General features: G+C 36.7%; 2 protein-coding genes across 2 annotated transcripts; both read left to right on the top strand.

Moving 5' to 3' along the window:
• Positions 1–1,209: 1,209 nt before the first annotated feature.
• On the top strand, positions 1,210–2,481 carry LOC137073965 (GTPase IMAP family member 7-like). The gene is made up of 3 exons (XM_067442675.1): positions 1,210–1,314; positions 1,415–1,451; positions 1,617–2,481. The coding sequence occupies exons 1-3, from the start codon at positions 1,225–1,227 to the stop codon at positions 2,357–2,359; spliced, it is 870 nt and encodes a 289-aa protein (XP_067298776.1). The 5' UTR covers positions 1,210–1,224; the 3' UTR covers positions 2,360–2,481.
• Positions 2,482–8,534: 6,053 nt separating this feature from the next.
• Positions 8,535–15,997, top strand: LOC137073964 (GTPase IMAP family member 7-like). The gene is made up of 4 exons (XM_067442673.1): positions 8,535–8,622; positions 13,737–13,855; positions 14,496–14,532; positions 14,717–15,997. Exons 1-4 carry the CDS (start codon positions 8,601–8,603, stop codon positions 15,550–15,552), a joined length of 1,014 nt encoding a protein of 337 aa, XP_067298774.1. The 5' UTR covers positions 8,535–8,600; the 3' UTR covers positions 15,553–15,997.
• Positions 15,998–17,909: the final 1,912 nt, after the last annotated feature.

Genomic DNA, 17,909 nt, shown 5'->3' with positions numbered 1-17,909 from the left:
CTCAAAGAGAATCGCAGTCCGCTTTTAGGCGTTGTTCTCGTTTTAATTAGTTGGGTCCGTTTAATACAGGAAAAACGTGAATGATGTAAAATACGTTTCATTTTTTTTCTGTTGAAAGATAGAGCACAGAGCAGTTAAATAAAACCCCAGATTCCCAAAGAAATAGCCTATTAAAATTAAAAATATATATTTTCTTACACGCATAAACTTTATCCCATCGTTATTTATTTCGGATTATCATACATTTTTGGACTGATTTTCAAATGCATTTTTAGCTAACGTTATGCTTTGTTGTTTTACTCTTGCCTCACTCCCAGACACGGGGTTGCGTCCGGTTACGTCTCAATCAGCTCCTTCGTTCAGCCAGGGCAGAAAATCAGTCGGTGCCCTTACTATTAACTAGGAAACTGATTGAGACGCACCCACAATCCCATATTAAGAAAATCCATTATTAAACAATATTTATTTTGTGAATATAATTTATAGGCCTAGCCTATATTTATTTTAAAGACTTTTCCAGAGTTGTGGCATTTTGCCCACAATCTTTTCCCAAAAAGTTAGTGTCTTTTTGTCTTATAGCCATTTCAGGCCGAGACTAATTAATTGTTTTTTTAGAATACGCTGGAGTTGAAACAGTGAATACATGACATTTTACACTCTTTTGAAGGGCACTCCAGAACGGCACATAGGCCTACAAAGGCAAATAAGGTTTTGTGCGGTGGTTTTGTATGTCAGTTTCAAAGACCCAAACTGTTCAAATGTTCAAACTATAGACTATACATTTTCATTTTAGAGTGGGTGTGACTGGACCCAAGCTCCACCCATTATCTCTGCATTGAGCAGCTGGTTGACTCTTGCAGAGGCGTAATTGTCTCCTGTAGATGGCACTCCAGTCTACTCTACGGTTAGCCTTAAGAGTAAACGAAACTGTCCCTTTGAAAACAAAAACGAAACCCAGTTTACATCTATTTTTGCACGATGTCCTCTTCATTAACGAGTAGTTGTACATTTTTTTGCTTGATTTAAAGCAGTAGCAAAGTTTAAAGTGTGTTTTGATTTCAATTTAATACATGCAATAGCCTTGTTCATGATTCTCATACACATAATAATGATAAAATATATTAATATTTTATTGTTATCATATTTTAAACGTATAGCAAGAACACATTTTTGTAATTACATTTCTTTATAGCTGTGCAGGACATTTCTCCTGGACCGTCAACAATGACAACCTTAAGGTCTTGGATCTCCTCTTTCTCCACAGCACTGGTGGTTTCTATAATTGTTGGAGGCTTTGCAATAGTGAATCATCAGGTATGTTTAAATGTATCGTTTTTCCTTTTTTTTACTTTAAGCTGCTTATCTTTTTAACATGCATTATAATTGTCATAATATATATGTAAATCACTTCTAGATTTTCAAGCAACAAAAACAGGATTTTGATGCTATAGGTAGGCTATTTATTATCTTTTTGATAAACATAAATATATTACAAATTTAGCTCTGTCAAGATGATGAATCGTTTTAAAAATACTAAATAGGTGTATTTTATGTTCTTTAAAAATGTTCTTTTAAATAAATGTTTGTATATTTTAATTATATTATTCTATATACAGTTCATTTTCCAGGCGAACCACTCCGGATTCTTCTAGTTGGAAAAACAGGGGTGGGGAAAAGTGCAGCAGGCAACACCATCCTGGGACAAAAGTTTTTTAAATCTGAGATATCATCCTCCTCTGTCACAGGACAATGTGACAAATTGAATGCAACAATAAATGGCAGAGAAGTGTCTGTCATCGACTCTCCTGGTCTATTTGACACCAGCCTAACCATAGATGAGGTGGTCAACAGAATTAAACTGTGTATTCCACTCTCTGCTCCTGGTCCACATGCCTTCTTAGTGGTGATTCAGCTGGGCAGATTCACAGATGAAGAGGCAGAAGCTGTTAAAATCATTCAAACACACATTTTTGGTGAGGAATCCTCCACATACACCATGGCACTGTTCACTCATGGAGATCGACTGGAGGGTAAGAACATTCACACATTTGTGCGGGAAAGCCCGAAATTGCTCAGTTTCATCAAAACTTGCAGTGGACGATACCATGTGTTCAACAATAAAGAACAAAATCCTGAACAGGTCATTCAGTTGCTGGATCAGATTGATAAAATGGTCACTGGAAATGGTGGGCAATATTACACCAGTGAGATGCTTGAAAGTGCAGAGAGGGCGATTGAGAAAGAGAAACAACGTATCCTGAAGGAGACAGAAGAGCAGAGACTGAAAAAGATGGATGCTCTGAGGGCTCAAATTGAGGACGAGGCCTATGAAAAAGCATTAAAAAAAGTTAAACAATGATTATGACCAGCTGGCAAGATACCAAGGAAAGAGAAGCCCTTCCATTTTTGTTGTATTGTTTACATTTCTGGCCACAGTTGTAAAAAAATGTTTTCACTTAGACTAAGTTCAGCTCCACTGGACACTAATTTCTCTTTATTAAAGAAATGAATGCAATTTTTAAGGAAAAACTGCAAAATATAAATAATATATTTTCACCTTACTATATACATCAAGGGCTATTAATAACTTGGTTGGAAAGTATTTTAAATTCTTTGGTTTACAGTACTCTGATTTGAACATTTTAACAGAAATGATCAATTCAGTAATGTTTGGTTTCAAGATTACATTACATGTACATATATTTTTACTTTATCACAGAAAAAAGCCCACACCAAAACAAACATGTTTTGTAACAACCATTTGTGATACCCACTCCTGGATGCCATCATTTTGTTTAGACTCTCTGAGCAAGAGATAGCTCTCTCTTGTCCATAGTGTATTGACAGTGATTCTAGCTCTTGGGTACGATTTGAAATTGCTTGATATGAGTAGTACCTTTAATAAAATTGTGTATATGGATCCCATTCTGTACTGTCCTGCTGAAACAGCATAACAGCCCTTGTATTTTGTTTGCACTCATCATATAAGATATGGTATATTTTGTGTTACAGAACAATCAAGTAAGGGATAATGTACACCCAGCCGGTTATCGCAGAATAAACCCCCACAGACAGAGTGATCAGGACTCCGACACGAAGCGGAGCATCAATCTGAAGGGGTTTATTCTGCGATAACAACAGGTTGGATATACATTATCCCGCTTATTACACGGCTACTTGTCTCAGGTTAATTAGACATGAAATATTGTTGTAAGGCTGGAAAAACCTAACAGATGCCGAAATGTCTAAATGCTCTGAGAAAACAAAGGAAATTAGCAACTGAACTCATTCATACAGTTAGCGTCTCTGTCTGAGACGACATCGCACTGAGTGAACCATCTATGAATGACTCTAATTTACATGCCTTTCCTTTCACATGAAACTTCCCCCAAACTCCTGCTCCCCCAAACTTGAGATCACCTGAAGTGCACCAGAAATCTCTTTGTTACAATGTCAATCCTCACGATACAGTATTATATGTGTTTGATATCATTTGGATTGTCTCAGTGCGACTGGTACAAATATCTCAACTCCACAGAAGTAAACTAGAACATCAAAAATGTTTTAACAGTTTAAAGATATCTTTCCTTGGTGTATGGTGGGTGTGGCTTTCAGCCATTTGGCCTCTCTTCCATACAAGTCTATAGGACTTGATGAATGCAAATTCCTATTGTGAACTCGTGTTTATATTTGAAAGTTTCAAATGTTTCAAATGGTACTGGGTATGCATCTGGTTCAGGGTATTTAAGGAAATGTTGCAAAGAGCTCAGGGCTCGATCCTGTATTCAGGTCAGCCCGTAATGCTGGACGTTTCAAGATAGCCAGCATTATGTAATTTTCAGAATTCAGGTATATATTTCATTCTTTACTTCAGAGTTTGATGTTATATGGATTAGGCTCCCTTTGAATTGATTATGTAATTGGCATTATAATTATTCAGGTTACAAACAGGCATAATTTCAACAAAGGGTTAAACTGAATAATTAAATGTGTACTTAAACTAGTAAATATAAATGACCAAATAAACAATTGGCATTCTAACCTAAATTCTAAATTATGATTAAATGGAGTCAGATAATGAGCAATTGGAATAAAATCCCTTTTCCCCACTGAAAAGACGAAAGTGCAGCGAAGCTTCACCCTCTGATCGTTAGCCTCCATAGGGACGATTTGGGCGGCCTTACGTTGTCTTGAGTTTAAATATTTTATTAGCTCTTCCGCAAAGAAAAACAGTTCCAAATGGCTTTAAAAGGGTGATGACTTTCCCTTGAGCTTTTGATATATAAAAGGTCTTGGTAATATCTTGTAAGTTTCAGAGCTGAAAACGTCCTACTCAAAGAAAAGCCTTTATAGACACCAGGCCCAGAAAACGATCGTGTGCGCATCTTCACGTCATCTGTTGCGAAACACCGCCTCTACAGAATCATAAGCACGTCTAATTTAGTAGATGCCCACCGGCTCGTGGAGCCGTTCAGATCAGGCTAGCCAACAGCAATAAACATGACGAAGAAGGTAGCAAGATATTGTGCTATTCCTGCATAGTTGCGGAAAAACAAAGTCGCTGCATAAGCTTTATTTGGATCCTAATATTACAAATAAGTGGTTGAACTTTGTTTTTAATGAAGTTCCAGCTGACGTGGGGGAAGACAGTGGTGTTCACTTATTTTCACAATGGAATTATTTGTAAACAAGTCTCAGGTCACACTGGATTTGCAGACATACTGAGGCCCTGTCCACACGAACACAGGTATTTTCAAAACCGCAGCTTTTTCTACGCAGTTTTGCTGTTCGTCCACATGCAAACAATGTATCTGGTTACTGAAACCGGACTTTTTTGAAAACTCCAGCCAGGGTGAAGATTTTTAGAAACTCCGGTTACAGCGTTGTCGTGTAGATGGTGATACCGGAGATTTCGGCTTTTTAAGTCGAAGTGCGCGCCGTTCTCTCCTTTGTTTGACGTCAGATTTTCCACGTTATCTCCTTTTGATTTACGTGAGTCGAGTCTATGCGGTGGACTCTAACATATTACATGTGTAGCCTACAGATACATGGCCCATGTCATCCCTCAGTCAGTGCAATGTGCATCGGTGCCGTGGATGGGACCCATGTGGAAATCAGGCAGCCAGTCATAGCGTAGTTTTGCGTTCTCATGTGGAAAGATTTTTTTTTAAGCCGTGCTTGTGTGGACGCGATTGTTTTCTAAAATGGAGGAGGAAAAACTCCAGTAATAAAAATACCCGTGTACGTGTAGACTAGGCCTGAGATCAAAACAAAATGCTGTTTCTTCAATATTGGATCTGACAGGAATGGTGCAACACACTTATGTGAGTAAAACATTTTTTTTTATATGTATTAGTATTGCATTGTTATAGATATTTTGATTATGTGTACGTGTCTAACAGAAAATACCTTTAGCACACTGGACTCAGACACGTATGGGCCAGGGCTCGCAAAGCCCCACATCCTAGGCTGTGTGTTTTCCAGACAGGCTACCAAAACGGAAGCCTGTCGGCAGGCCTGTGATTCTTAAATAGTAAAATAATAATTCTTTCTTGATCTGTGCTGTTCACTCTCTCTTAACTTGACAAAAATTAAACTTAGCCCGTGATGTACTGCACCCTCAAGTCATCCTAGGTTTAAATGATAATCTTCTTTACAGATAAAGAAAATCTGAGTTATATTTAAAAAGTCCTGGCTAATCCAAGCATTATAATGGCAGTTAGTTGCAGTTAGAGCACGTTATTTGACGGACAGAAGCATTTTTATGGACTTCAAAAACAGAACTACTGGCATTAAAAAGCTTGAATTAGCCAGGACTTTATTCATATAATTTCGATTTTATTCGTCTGAGAGAAGAATGTCATATACACCTAGGATGACTTGAGGGGGAGTAAATCATGGGCTAATTTTCATTTTTGGGTGAAAACCTCAAAGTGTTCATCCATTGTAACCCATGGTGGTTAAGCGTTTCACTCATGACACCAGACAGTCAACGACAGCGGAGTGACACGTTAAGCATGAGTAGTAGCCTACCGGTCAAGATAACTGAGCGCTGTGTAATTCTCTTTGGTGGTTGTTATCTGGGAATAACATACTGCTGGAATAATTGACTAATCAGAATCACAGAGCTGTTATATATAAATTGTCTATGAATGTTTTAATGTGAGGTTGTTCTTTGAATAAATCAATGGGTATATTTCCAAACAGAGATTAGACAAGTTTCATGAGTGCAATTGTAATCTCCCACCAATGAAGACACTTTGGGTCACATGATCATAAATGATGAACTTTCTTAAAGTTTAACTGAAACACTGAATGGCCAGTAATGTCTCAATATACCACCACAGCCCATAATGCTACACAAAGTTCTGTTTTAATGCACAAACACAGATGGAAACATTTCTGATTAAATTTAAAATGTGTTTTATCCCAAACACTTACACTTTTCAGATCATTGAGTAATTCTGCACCTGAGCATTTAATATAAAAGTAAAAGAACATACCATATTTTATTGTGTATATTGCACATACATATTCAAATCAGATAAAATTGTGACTCCATGCCATGTTTTGGCATTCAGAAGGGCTTCATGGCTATTGGACAACAGCATGCCTGTTTTCACATATCACAGGTGTCCATTATAAGAGAATGACATACATTTTTGTATATATTCAATCAGGTTAAGAATATATAAAGACAACAACAAAGAAGGAATATCCTGTTCATCTGGCTGTAAATTTTTTTCGATATTATGCAACTATGTTTAGCCCAGAAGAGTTATGAAGACACAACCACTCCCATTTGAAAATGCTAAAATTAGCAGCTATTTCAACAGTGCTGTTCAACATCGGCACACCTTATACACATGTTTTAGCTTGATAAAGCAGGCTCTTTGCCCTTTAATGAACTGTAGCATCTGGTCAATTCAATTTCATATGTGTTTTTCTTGGGGATTGGAGATAAAGATTTTGAGATTTGAGAATTAGAAAAATTAAGTATTTTAACATGATTAATTATCTGATGTATACATGCAGTTATTTTTAGCTAGCAATAATTGAACATATATGAGAGGGACTTCGATATATTTGTTAGTTTTGACATTTCTGAATGATATCATGTACAAGCACTAAGTGAGATGATATTTGCTTGTTACTCTCTCACTCTTTTTTTCTTTTCTTATTTCTTTTCTTTTTTTCTTTTTTGTTTGATTTCATATTTGGATGTGCTGAACAAACAAGTCCGATCCAGGCCACAGCTCACAATTTACAGGCCTTAAAGGATCTGTTGCTAACAGATACCAGATACCACAGCACACTTTTTGGAGTCCATGCCTCGACGGGTCAGGGCTGTTTTGAGATATTATTAGGATGATCATAATGTTGATCGTAATGTATGATCATAGTGGTCATAATGTTATGCCTGATCAGTGTATTTACATAAAATAAATGAAAGTGGACTGAAAACACTATGAGAAAAGATTTTAGTTGTGACTTGAACGAGGATAAAGCAGCGTTAGAGAGTCACAAATGGAGGAAGAGAGTTTCAGAGTTCTGGTGCCATATAGCCTAGTGCTGAAAGATCATACAACCCATTGATGTTGACATGTAATGGCACATTTGGATAACACTTTATAATAAAGGTACATTAATACTCATTCGCTAATACCTGAATTAATTACTTCAACATAAGCTAATGATTAGTGAAGGCAGGAATAAAAGAGCTAACCTTAAATATGGACACGCGTGACATGCATCAGACTGCCATGTTTTTTATATAATCCATACCGAAGATAGACCACACAATTAGAGACTTGTATGAGGCTGACATAAAAACAGAGGAATTTGATAAAGTCAAGGAAATCTCCAGGCCCTAACGGTCCTCATTTCTGAATTGTATTTTTTTTTTTTTTACTAATTATAAAATGTTATGGACTAAAAGAAATATGGACTTAAAAAATGTCTTTAAAACCCAATGGCTGAGATAATGTCTTCATAATACAACTATCTTATGTAAAAAAAATAAAATATAAAAAAATCAGGCCCCAATTGAACATTTTCCACTGACTGATCACATCTAAATGTTTTAGTTGGCCAAACTGAATTGCATTAATTCACAGAAATTCAATTAGGCCAACTGAAAAATTTAGATGTGATCAGTCAGTAGAAAATGTTCAGTCTCGTCTTCAGTGTTAGAGAAAGTGTGTGTTGAAATTTTGAGTTGTCGTTACTTTTTAGATTATCTGTCTTTCATTAGCAAAGTCCTCGAGTTGGAAATAAGCATTTTCTAATAACTTTAGTCCTCACTAGAGTTGTATTTGGAATAATCGTTGTATTGTACACTGTAAGTCTTTGCATTATGAAAACTGGTTTAAATATTATACTTCTTCTAGATATGATTATGGCAATATTCTCCATGGCTCTGATTTTAGGGTGTTACTAAAGCTCCACCCATTGCAAGCTCCACCCGTTAGTTTGCATTGAGCAGCTGCTTGACTCTTCCAGTGGCGTCTTGTCTCCTGTAGATGGCCGTCTACGCCAGATAACCTTTCCAGCAGTGACAGTCCTAACAGAAAAGAAAAACGAAACCCATCTATGCTCACATGATGTGCTCTTCATTTAGACGTAAGTCTATTTAATTTTTGCATTCATTAATAAGAAATGTTTAACATTTTATCAAACTTAATATTAGAAAACGAATCATATAAATCGGCTGATTAAAGTAGAATGAGAATCGAGTGTTTTGCATGATTTTTGAGAAGTGTTCGATATTACTAAGAGACTGAGTTGCCCAAGCGAAAGGGCTGCAGCTTTTGCATATAGTTTGAGTTTGCTTTTTAATAATCATTTAAAACTTAACAACTGTCAGCACAAGTATTGATGAATGGAATACTACATGTATAAACCTTAATTATAGCCTATGCAGCATCTGTTTAGGGTAGATAGACATAAAGCTTGATTTAAAGCAATAGCAAAGTGTAATAAATACAAGATAGGCCAATTTTAAGAATACTAGCATTGAAGGTGCATTCGATTTTAACTTATGTTCGGTTCAATTGTCGTGGCCACTACAAATTAGTAGAGCGCTTGTAGTGTGGACTTTGGCGGCGTTCACGTATTTTCGGAAACCTACTTTCCACTTCTGTTGTCGTGTGACTTGAGGGCACGTGAGGGCAGCATAACATAGGCTGGTTTGTGTCATTCAATTTGGTAGGCTACAACACAATTAGATCATAATTAATAACAACACCAATCAAATAAAAAGCAAGCAAAAACCAACAGTAACTTAAAAAGTAGAAAAGGAAAGAAGAGGCCATTGCACAAATTACAAAACAATTACACAATGAATACAGTAAAAAGTTTGTAGGCCATGCAAATTTGATGTTCTGATAGGCCTAGTTTTTTTGTTAAGTGAGAGTGAAATTAAGTAAATAATATTTTATCTCTTTTCATAATACTACAAAAATCTGTTAACAATTTGAACACTTCATTTATGAATATAAAACATCGAAAATATATTAGGTTTATTATAACCGCTTTAAAAAAACAATAACAAAAATAATGGATTTGGGATTCATTGAAAAACCTTGTAAGATAAACAAACTACATATTCTTTTCAGGGGTGCGTTTCTCAAAACCATAGTTGTTAACCTGTTAGCAACTTAGTTGTTTGGCAATGGGAAATTGCATTGCAACCAACAAAGTTCCTAACTTTAGCAACTATGGTTTTGAGAAACGCACCCCAGAGCTGAAAAATATACAGTCCCTGACAAAAGTCTTGTCGCTTGTGTAAAAATTGACCTAAAGTGCTGCTGAAATATATTTCTAATCAAGATATTTTTACAAGAAATGGCTCATTTTAATCCCACCAGCTTTTGTGATAATGTTTCAGTGAAAAACTAAACTTTCACAAAGAATTCTAATATTCACAGCTTGGTAAAGCCCATTGAGTCAATTTTTGCAAAGACATAAGTGTTGTCACCTTGTCATATGAGCTTCCCCTGAGACTAATAATGGGTCAATTAGGTCTCAAGTGTGTATAAAAAGAACCCCAGTACACTAGACCTTCACATCAACTGCAACTAGACCTCTGCAAACATGCCTAAGATTCACCCTGAGACTAAAGTTTTGATTATCAAGAGGCTAAAGACCAGATCCACTGCTGATGTGGCAGACACCTTCAATGTGTCTCAGCGTCAAGTACAGAGGATAAAAAAAAGATTTGAAGAGACTGGAGACGTTTTTGACGAGCCCAGGTCAGGCAGACCCCGCAAGACAACTGCTCGAGAGGACCGTTTGTTGGCTCGAAAATCCAAGGCCAGCCCATTTTTTACTGCAGCAGAGCTCCACGAGACCTGGTCACCTGAAGTCCCTGTGTCAACCAGAACAGTTTGTCGGATTCTGTCTCGAAGTGGCCTCCATGGTCGAATCAGTGCCCAGAAGCCAGCACTAAACAAAATACAATTGAAAAAACTGTGTGGCATTTGCCAAGGCCCACAGCCTGCTAAAAGGATGGACGCTGGAAAAGTGGCAGAAGGTGGATTTTCAGATGAATCATCAGTTGAATTACACCACAGTCGCCGCAAATATTGCAGGAGACCTACTGAAGCCTGAATGGATCCGAGATTCACCCGGAAAACAGTGAAGTTTGGTGACGGAAAAATCATGGTCTGGGGTTACATCCAGTATGGGGGTGTGCGAGAGATCTGCAGGGTGGAAGGCAACATCAATAGTCTAAAATACCAAGATCTCTTAGCTACCTCTTATTCCCAACCATAAAAGAGGCCAAATTCTGCAGCATGACGGTGCTCCATCGCATACTTCCATCTCCACATCAAAGTTCCTCAGGCGAAGAAGATCAAGATGCTCCAGGATTGGCCAGCCCAGTCACCAGACATGAACATCATTGAGCATATGTGGGGTAGGATGAAAGAGGACGCATGGAAGACGAAACCAAAGAATATTGATGAACTCTGGGAGGCATGCAAGACTGCTTTCTTAGCTATTCCTGATGACTTCATCAATAAATTGTATGAATCCTTGCCAAACCGCATGGATGCTGTCCTTCAAGCTCATGGAAGTCATACAAGATATTAAATTTAGATCTCACAGTGCCACAACTTAATTTGCTGACATATTTTTGTATTTGCAGTAAATTTGTTCAATTTCTGTATAGGCGACAAAACTTTTGTCTTGCCAAAATTTGACCTTTCTGTCTTGATTAAATGATAAATATTTTTTCTGTGAAAATTATTTATTTCAGTGCATTAAACATCATTTGGGAGGGTTTTAGCTTTTCATATGAGCTATTTCTAATACCAATTGATTAATTAAAAGTCAGGTTAATATCAGGTATTTCTAGAAAATAGATAAGCGACAAGACTTTTGTCAGGGACTGTAATTGCATGACCAAAACAAATGAAGAGGAGTTTGAGTGTCATTCTGACAAAAGGAATAGCTATTTAGTGTCAAAATCTGAACCAATTTTTTCTTTAAAAAGCTGGACAGGGTAGCCTAAATGTTATGGAGTAATTAATTTGCTTTGTTATAGTTCCAATGTGACTGCAGGAGGGTCCAGTTCAATCCAGTTCACACGCAATAACAAAGATTTATCTAAGATTCATTATAAATGAAGGCAAATTTTAAATGAGTTAGCTACTAGACAGTGTGGAAGAAACCAAAATAAAACCCATATTTTCTGATCATAATATGGTTACTTTTAGCCTGATAAGCCAGACCCAAGGTTACTTTAATATTATGGAATCAATCAATATTCCAAATTATTGAAAATTAAACAATACACCTTTGGGTGATAAACTCTTCTAGCCTAGAAATCTAGACGCACCCTAGCGGCAGCAAATCTAATCTGCTGCGAGTGTAGTCTACGGGTGAGTGTCAATCAGCTCCCTAGTACAGTAGTCAGGGCACTGATCAGGGAGTCAGCCCATCAGTCAGTGCCCTGACTACGGAACTAGGGAGCTGATTGAGACGCAGGCTAGTGCTCTCAATACACGTCTGAGCTGTAAAAAACAAACTCTGGTCAGGCCAATCACATCGTGTATAGAGCCAGTGGGCGGGGCTTAACAATGATGGCAGAGTTGCGCTTGCGTGCTACTTGTAAACACAGAAGCTGGCGAAACTCTTCATATATGGCAAACATTGGGAATATACCAAATTTCAAGATCTGTAATATGGCCATCAAAAGGGGAAAATAATTAATAAATAAATCTTCTTTCAAAATTTTTCTTCTAGAAGGAATGATAGAACATGGTGAAAGGAATATTATTTCATAATTTAAGAAAAATAAATTTAAACTTAAAATTAAAATTAATGAACAGATCTCTGAAGAAAATCTTTACATTTTGTGTAGGACGAGAGAGGACCATGAAGGACCCCGCAGTCGTCTGCGAGGGGCTTCCGCTGTTTATTAATATATTAAAGTGTTAAACATTCACCAGTTCCCACCTCCTTTCTTCCCTGAAAAACAAACCTTTCTACAAAAGATATATCCTAGAACTACAGAAGAATGTTAGTACGTTAAAATATAATAAATCTGCAATAAATGATAGCCATACAGGTGAATTTTACAATCTATTTCAGTTACATTTCTGAATTCTTATTATTGATTGTAAAGGAGGTCATAGAAACCTGTATGCTTCTCTCAACTGTGTCAATGCTTACTTACATTGTTATCTAACCCAAGGATTGTTTGCTTCTTGACAATTGGATAATGGCACAAAATTAGATGGTCACTATCACCATAGAAACACCTAACTCATAAACATAAACAGCTCCGATTAGAACGTTACGTGTTTTTATCTCGAGCCTACTGTCATAACAACAGGGTATGAATGTAGTGAGAGATTTTTAGAGTGGTGCAGGTGATGTCAATTTTTAGGCCAAAACGTGGAAGGATGTTAGCATTTTAGCACTTTCAGTTTCATCGTCTCAAAGTCAATGGGTTTTTTGAATGGATTTTAGGTTAAATGGCTGAAATAAGGTCTGTGGTTTAAGCTTAAGATACTTTACCATTTTATTGTACAACATAAAATACATCAGTATTACATCCCCACTCGTGATTTTATGAAGCTGTCATGAAAAGCTGTCTTGAAAAAGGCGGTTGCTAACAAGTGGCTAAACGGGACTAGAGGCGGTCGGGGACATTAAAAGCCATCACGCTGTACAAGTAACCTCAGCCCGCATTTAAAAATTCATTATGCGTATTAATGTGCTCTTATAAACTAGCCTAACTTAAACTTTCTTGGAAAAGTTTAAATTCAGAAGCTTAGTGATGGTGACGTTGACGGTGACGGACTGCATTAAGACTTCAAAATTAATAAAGTTGTGTTCATCTGCGTGATAATTATCTTGATGGACAAAACGTCTAAATATCATAAACTTTTGCTGATCACAGAGCTTGTTTTTTTGCAAAAATCAAAAAGCTTATGGGAAAATCCTTTTTGGTTATTGTCGAGGGAACCAGTGTGACGCTAAGTGCCAGTTGGCCTACAAAGTGACGTCATACCTGCACTACTTCACATGGAATGTTAGCATGACAATCTTGTGGGCACGACAGAACAAAATAAACCGAACATGTCCCCACCCATTCACTGTAGAATAGCCTTGTTCCTGATTTACCATACAAATAATAATGATGAAAATGTCATATTTTCATTTTTATTTTTCAAATGTATATTAGGATAATAAGAATGTATATTTTTTCATGACTTTCTTTATAGCTGTGCAGCAAATTTCTCCTGGACCGTCAACAATGACAACCTTACGGTCTTGGACCTCATCTTTCTCCACAGCACTGGTGGTTTCTATAATTGTTGTAGCCTTTGCAATAGGGAATCAGGTATACTTATATGTATATTTTGTCCATTTTTACTCTAAGCTGATTATCTTTTTTAAATGTATAAGCAGTGTTGGGGGTAACAACACACAAACAAGTAAGGATTTAAGTAATCAGCTCAGATCTCTTTTTCAAGTAATAAATAAAGTAACACATTACTTTTAAATGTACAATATAATACCATGAGTTACTTTTTCAAATAAGTAATGCAAGTTACTTTGTTTTCCTGTTTATTGACTGAGACCTCTCCTGTCCCCATGTTGAGAGAAATCAGAAGTGAGCTGAGTGATTAGTTTGAGCTCTATTGTACTGATGTTACTGTGCATTTCCTTCTGCCTGAGGCCTACTATTACTCACTTATGGTGTGAACGTGCCTTTACCTTTGCCAAAAATAGATTTAAATTTAAAATTAAAAAATGTTAAATTAAAAAACAAGCAAGCAAGCCCAGCCCAGGTGAGAACATGTAATGCAAAAGTAACATAAAAAGTAACTAAGTAATGCAATTAGCAATCTTTTTAGGGAGTAATGCAATATTGTAACACATTAATTTTAATGAATTTGTTTAAAGAATTTTTTTCCCCTACACTGTGTACATGTGGCCAAATGTCATAAAAGGTATAATATTGTATACATTACTTCTAGATCTTCAAACAACAAAAACAAGATTTTGATGATATAGGTATGGTATTTATTATATTTTTTATATACATAAATATATTACAAAATAAGCTTTGTCAAGATGATGAATAGTATTTAAAATGTTTAACATAGGTGTATTCTATTGTTCTTTTAAATAAATATTTGTAAATTGAAATATATTAACAAGAATTGATATAAATTATATAATTCTTTTTAATGTATAGTTCATGCAGGCGAACCGCTCCGGATTCTTCTGGTTGGAAAAACAGGGGTGGGGAAAAGTGCAGCAGGCAACACCATCCTGGGACAAAAGCTTTTTAAATCTGAGATATCATCCTCCTCTGTCACAGGACAGTGTGAAAAGTTTCATGCAGTATTAAATGGCAGAAAAATATCTGTCATCGACTCTCCTGGTCTGTTTGACACCAGCCTAACCATAGATGAGGTGGTCAACAGAATTAAACTGTGTATTCCACTCTCTGCTCCTGGTCCACATGTCTTCTTAGTGGTGATTCAGCTGGGCAGATTCACAGATGAAGAGGCAGAAGCTGTTAAAATCATTCAAGCAGTTTTTGGTGAGGAATCCTCTGCATACACCATGGTACTGTTCACTCATGGAGATCGACTGGAGGGTAAGAACATTCACACATTTGTGCGGGAAAGCTCAAAACTGCACAGTTTCATCCAAACTTGCAATGGACGATACCATGTGTTCAACAATAAAGAACAAAATCCTGAACAGGTCATTCAGTTGCTGGATCAGATTGATAAAATGGTCACTGGAAATGGTGGGCAATATTACACCAGTGAGATGCTTGAAAGGGTAGAGAGAGCGATTGAGAAAGAGAAACAACGTATCCTGAAGGAGACAGAAGAGCAGAGACTGAAAGAGATCCAAGCTCTGAGGGCTCAACTTGAGGACGAGGCCTATGAAAAAGCAGTAAAAAAGTTAAACAATGATTATGACCAGCAGGCAAGATACCAAGCAGAGATTGACCTTCCATTCATAATCAATGTGGTTAGAATGGTGTTTCAAGCATTAAGCAAATTCTTTTTTTGATCACCTAAATGACCCACATGAAAACCACATGTTGTTACAGAAAAACTTAAAGTACAGATGTATATAAAGCCTCACCATTTGTAGTTTATATTTAAAGTTAGTTTTACAAAGTTATTAATAAATACAACTAAAGCACATCTCTAAACTTTACATTCTGGTGACAGAGCAAATGAAAGTGTAATATGAAAGTATGGAAAAAAGTGAAATGTAAAATGTTTGATAAACGTGTCTGTTATAAACTTGTTTATAAATGAATCATATGAGTTGCCTAGCTTCTTGAGATCTCTCCTGTTTATGTATGTGAGAATATGCATTGTGAGATTGTATATTTATAAAGTATAAATCTCTTGAACTTATGTTTTGCTATTACTATTATATTATAATGCAAAGAATGTTTAAAATGTAGTCCCCAGAATGTTTCCCTTCAAGAAATATTAAAATATAATTTGACCAAAATGGCATGTTTTATTTATTATATGAATTGAGAGAATGCAAAATACAAGAAGGAAAGCTAAAGTCTGAAGAATGCAAAAAGTGAAGGCAAAACAGATTTTTGCCTGTTTGTGAACTCTGAAATTTCCCCCTGCATGATAATATAATTTCTGTATTTAATTTACTGCAATAGTCCTAAAACGTTTAACTGAATTACTTTTATTCATGTGTGTGTGTGGTGAAAAAACAAATACATTTACCAAGTTAGTGGTTCAATATATGAAAAGAGGGCTGGCTGGCAAAATCTATAGGCCTAAACAAAACTCTCCCTTACAGAACCAAGGAAAAGTGCAATGCGAGTGCGCTTAAGAGATGCAACTAAAACAATAAAATGTATTATTATTCTTGCACAAACAGATGTTAAACACAGAAAAGTATGCAAACACAGTGAGAGCATCACTGTACATGTCTTCGTTTTCAGCTCTTACCTGACTGCACATCTCTCGCTGACCGGTCCAGCCACAGCCAATGTCGAACACACCTTAATTCTCCATGCCATTGACCCTGTTTTCAGCAGGATTTTTTTTTGTCTCCATCAGACAATGGTAGGCAAAGTTAGAGTAAACAGAGACTTCAGAGAAGGCAACTCAAGCATAACTGGTGAGCTCCACCCCAAAGTTGTGTTTTATCTTCCACTTTTACATCTAAAATGGAAATAATTTATTTTAAATTATAAATATTTGCCGAAAGTACATATTTCTGGTGGTAATTATAGCCACACACTGGTTAGGAACACATAACATTCTTTATTTTACTGTGCCAACAGACACTGAAGCACTTTTTTTATATGTATACACACTATATTGCTAAAGGTTTTGGGACACCGGCCTTTACATGCACATGAACTTTAATAACATCCCATTCTTAATCCGTAAGTTTTAATTGGAGTTGGTCCACCCTTTGCAGCAACTCTTTTGGGAAAGTGTTCCGTAATGTTTAGTGTTTGGAGTGTATTTATAGGAATTCCTGACCATTCTTCTATAAGCGCATTTTGTGAGGTCAGGCACTGATGTTGGACGAGAAGGCCTGGCTTGCAGTCTCCACTCTAATTCATCCCAGAGGTGTTCTATTGGGTTGAGATCAGGACTTCCTCCACACCAAACTCACTCATCCATGTCTTTATAGACCTTGCTTTGTGTGCTGGTGTGCAGTCATGTTAGCCAAGATGCCAGCTGAACTCAGCCCCGTTCGGTCTGTACTTGATTAATTATGGACGAACAGAAACTGTTAGGACCAATGAAATTGTCAGGGCGTGCTTTAGAGGATGATGGACAGATGATAAACAGTAATATAACCATCCACATCAAATGTGTTTGGTTGAATTGTTTCTAATCCTAAACTAAAACTATTTCTCTCAGAAATCACCATGTTGGTAAGTACTCTGTTTATCCTTAAACTCGTTTTTTACAACACTGGCAAATATCGTTTATTCCAGTGTGCGTGCAGACAGGGTTGCCAAGTTTTTACAACAAAACCCACCAACTACTTGCCCAAAACAATAGCTTCTCAGGGGGTTCTCTGGAAGAAAAAAAATGGCGTTTGGGGTGTAAAATGTTATTTTGGCAGGGTGCCTGCTAAAATTCACATTACTGGGTCTAAATATCACATAATTGAGGTCGCTTCACTTCAACCCGCGAACATGGAAAACAACCCACGGGAACACCGCAGACTTGGCAACACAGTGCAGTTGAGTTCTGTTGACATCTGACAATTAACATTATGCATCTCTCCGTTGCTTTGATTGGTTGTAGGTCTATCCAATTGAGGTCTTTCCTAGTTCGGTTGAAACACGCCTCATTATTACAGCCCAATGGGGCAGTATCAGACTTATATTCTGACTAGAATTGGGTATGACGACATCAGGC

Source organism: Pseudorasbora parva, chromosome 4 (assembly GCF_024679245.1).
Source record: "Pseudorasbora parva isolate DD20220531a chromosome 4, ASM2467924v1, whole genome shotgun sequence".
In the NCBI taxonomy this organism is placed as follows: Eukaryota; Metazoa; Chordata; class Actinopteri; order Cypriniformes; family Gobionidae; genus Pseudorasbora; species Pseudorasbora parva.
Note: the sequence above shows the minus strand (reverse complement) of the source record. Positions and strands in the feature narration are given on the sequence as shown.

Bases quoted from the DNA above. Each gene is read 5' to 3' on its own strand.
- LOC137073965 (XM_067442675.1), top strand. From the start codon at position 1,225: ATGACAACCTTAAGGTCTTGGATCTCCTCTTTCTCCACAGCACTGGTG. The intron at 1,315-1,414 runs GTATGTTTAAAT...AATCACTTCTAG, and splicing joins TTGCAATAGTGAATCATCAG to ATTTTCAAGCAACAAAAACA. The intron at 1,452-1,616 runs GTAGGCTATTTA...TTCTATATACAG, and splicing joins ACAGGATTTTGATGCTATAG to TTCATTTTCCAGGCGAACCA.
- LOC137073964 (XM_067442673.1), top strand. From the start codon at position 8,601: ATGATGTGCTCTTCATTTAGAC. The intron at 8,623-13,736 runs GTAAGTCTATTT...CTTTCTTTATAG, and splicing joins GATGTGCTCTTCATTTAGAC to CTGTGCAGCAAATTTCTCCT. The intron at 14,533-14,716 runs GTATGGTATTTA...TTTAATGTATAG, and splicing joins ACAAGATTTTGATGATATAG to TTCATGCAGGCGAACCGCTC.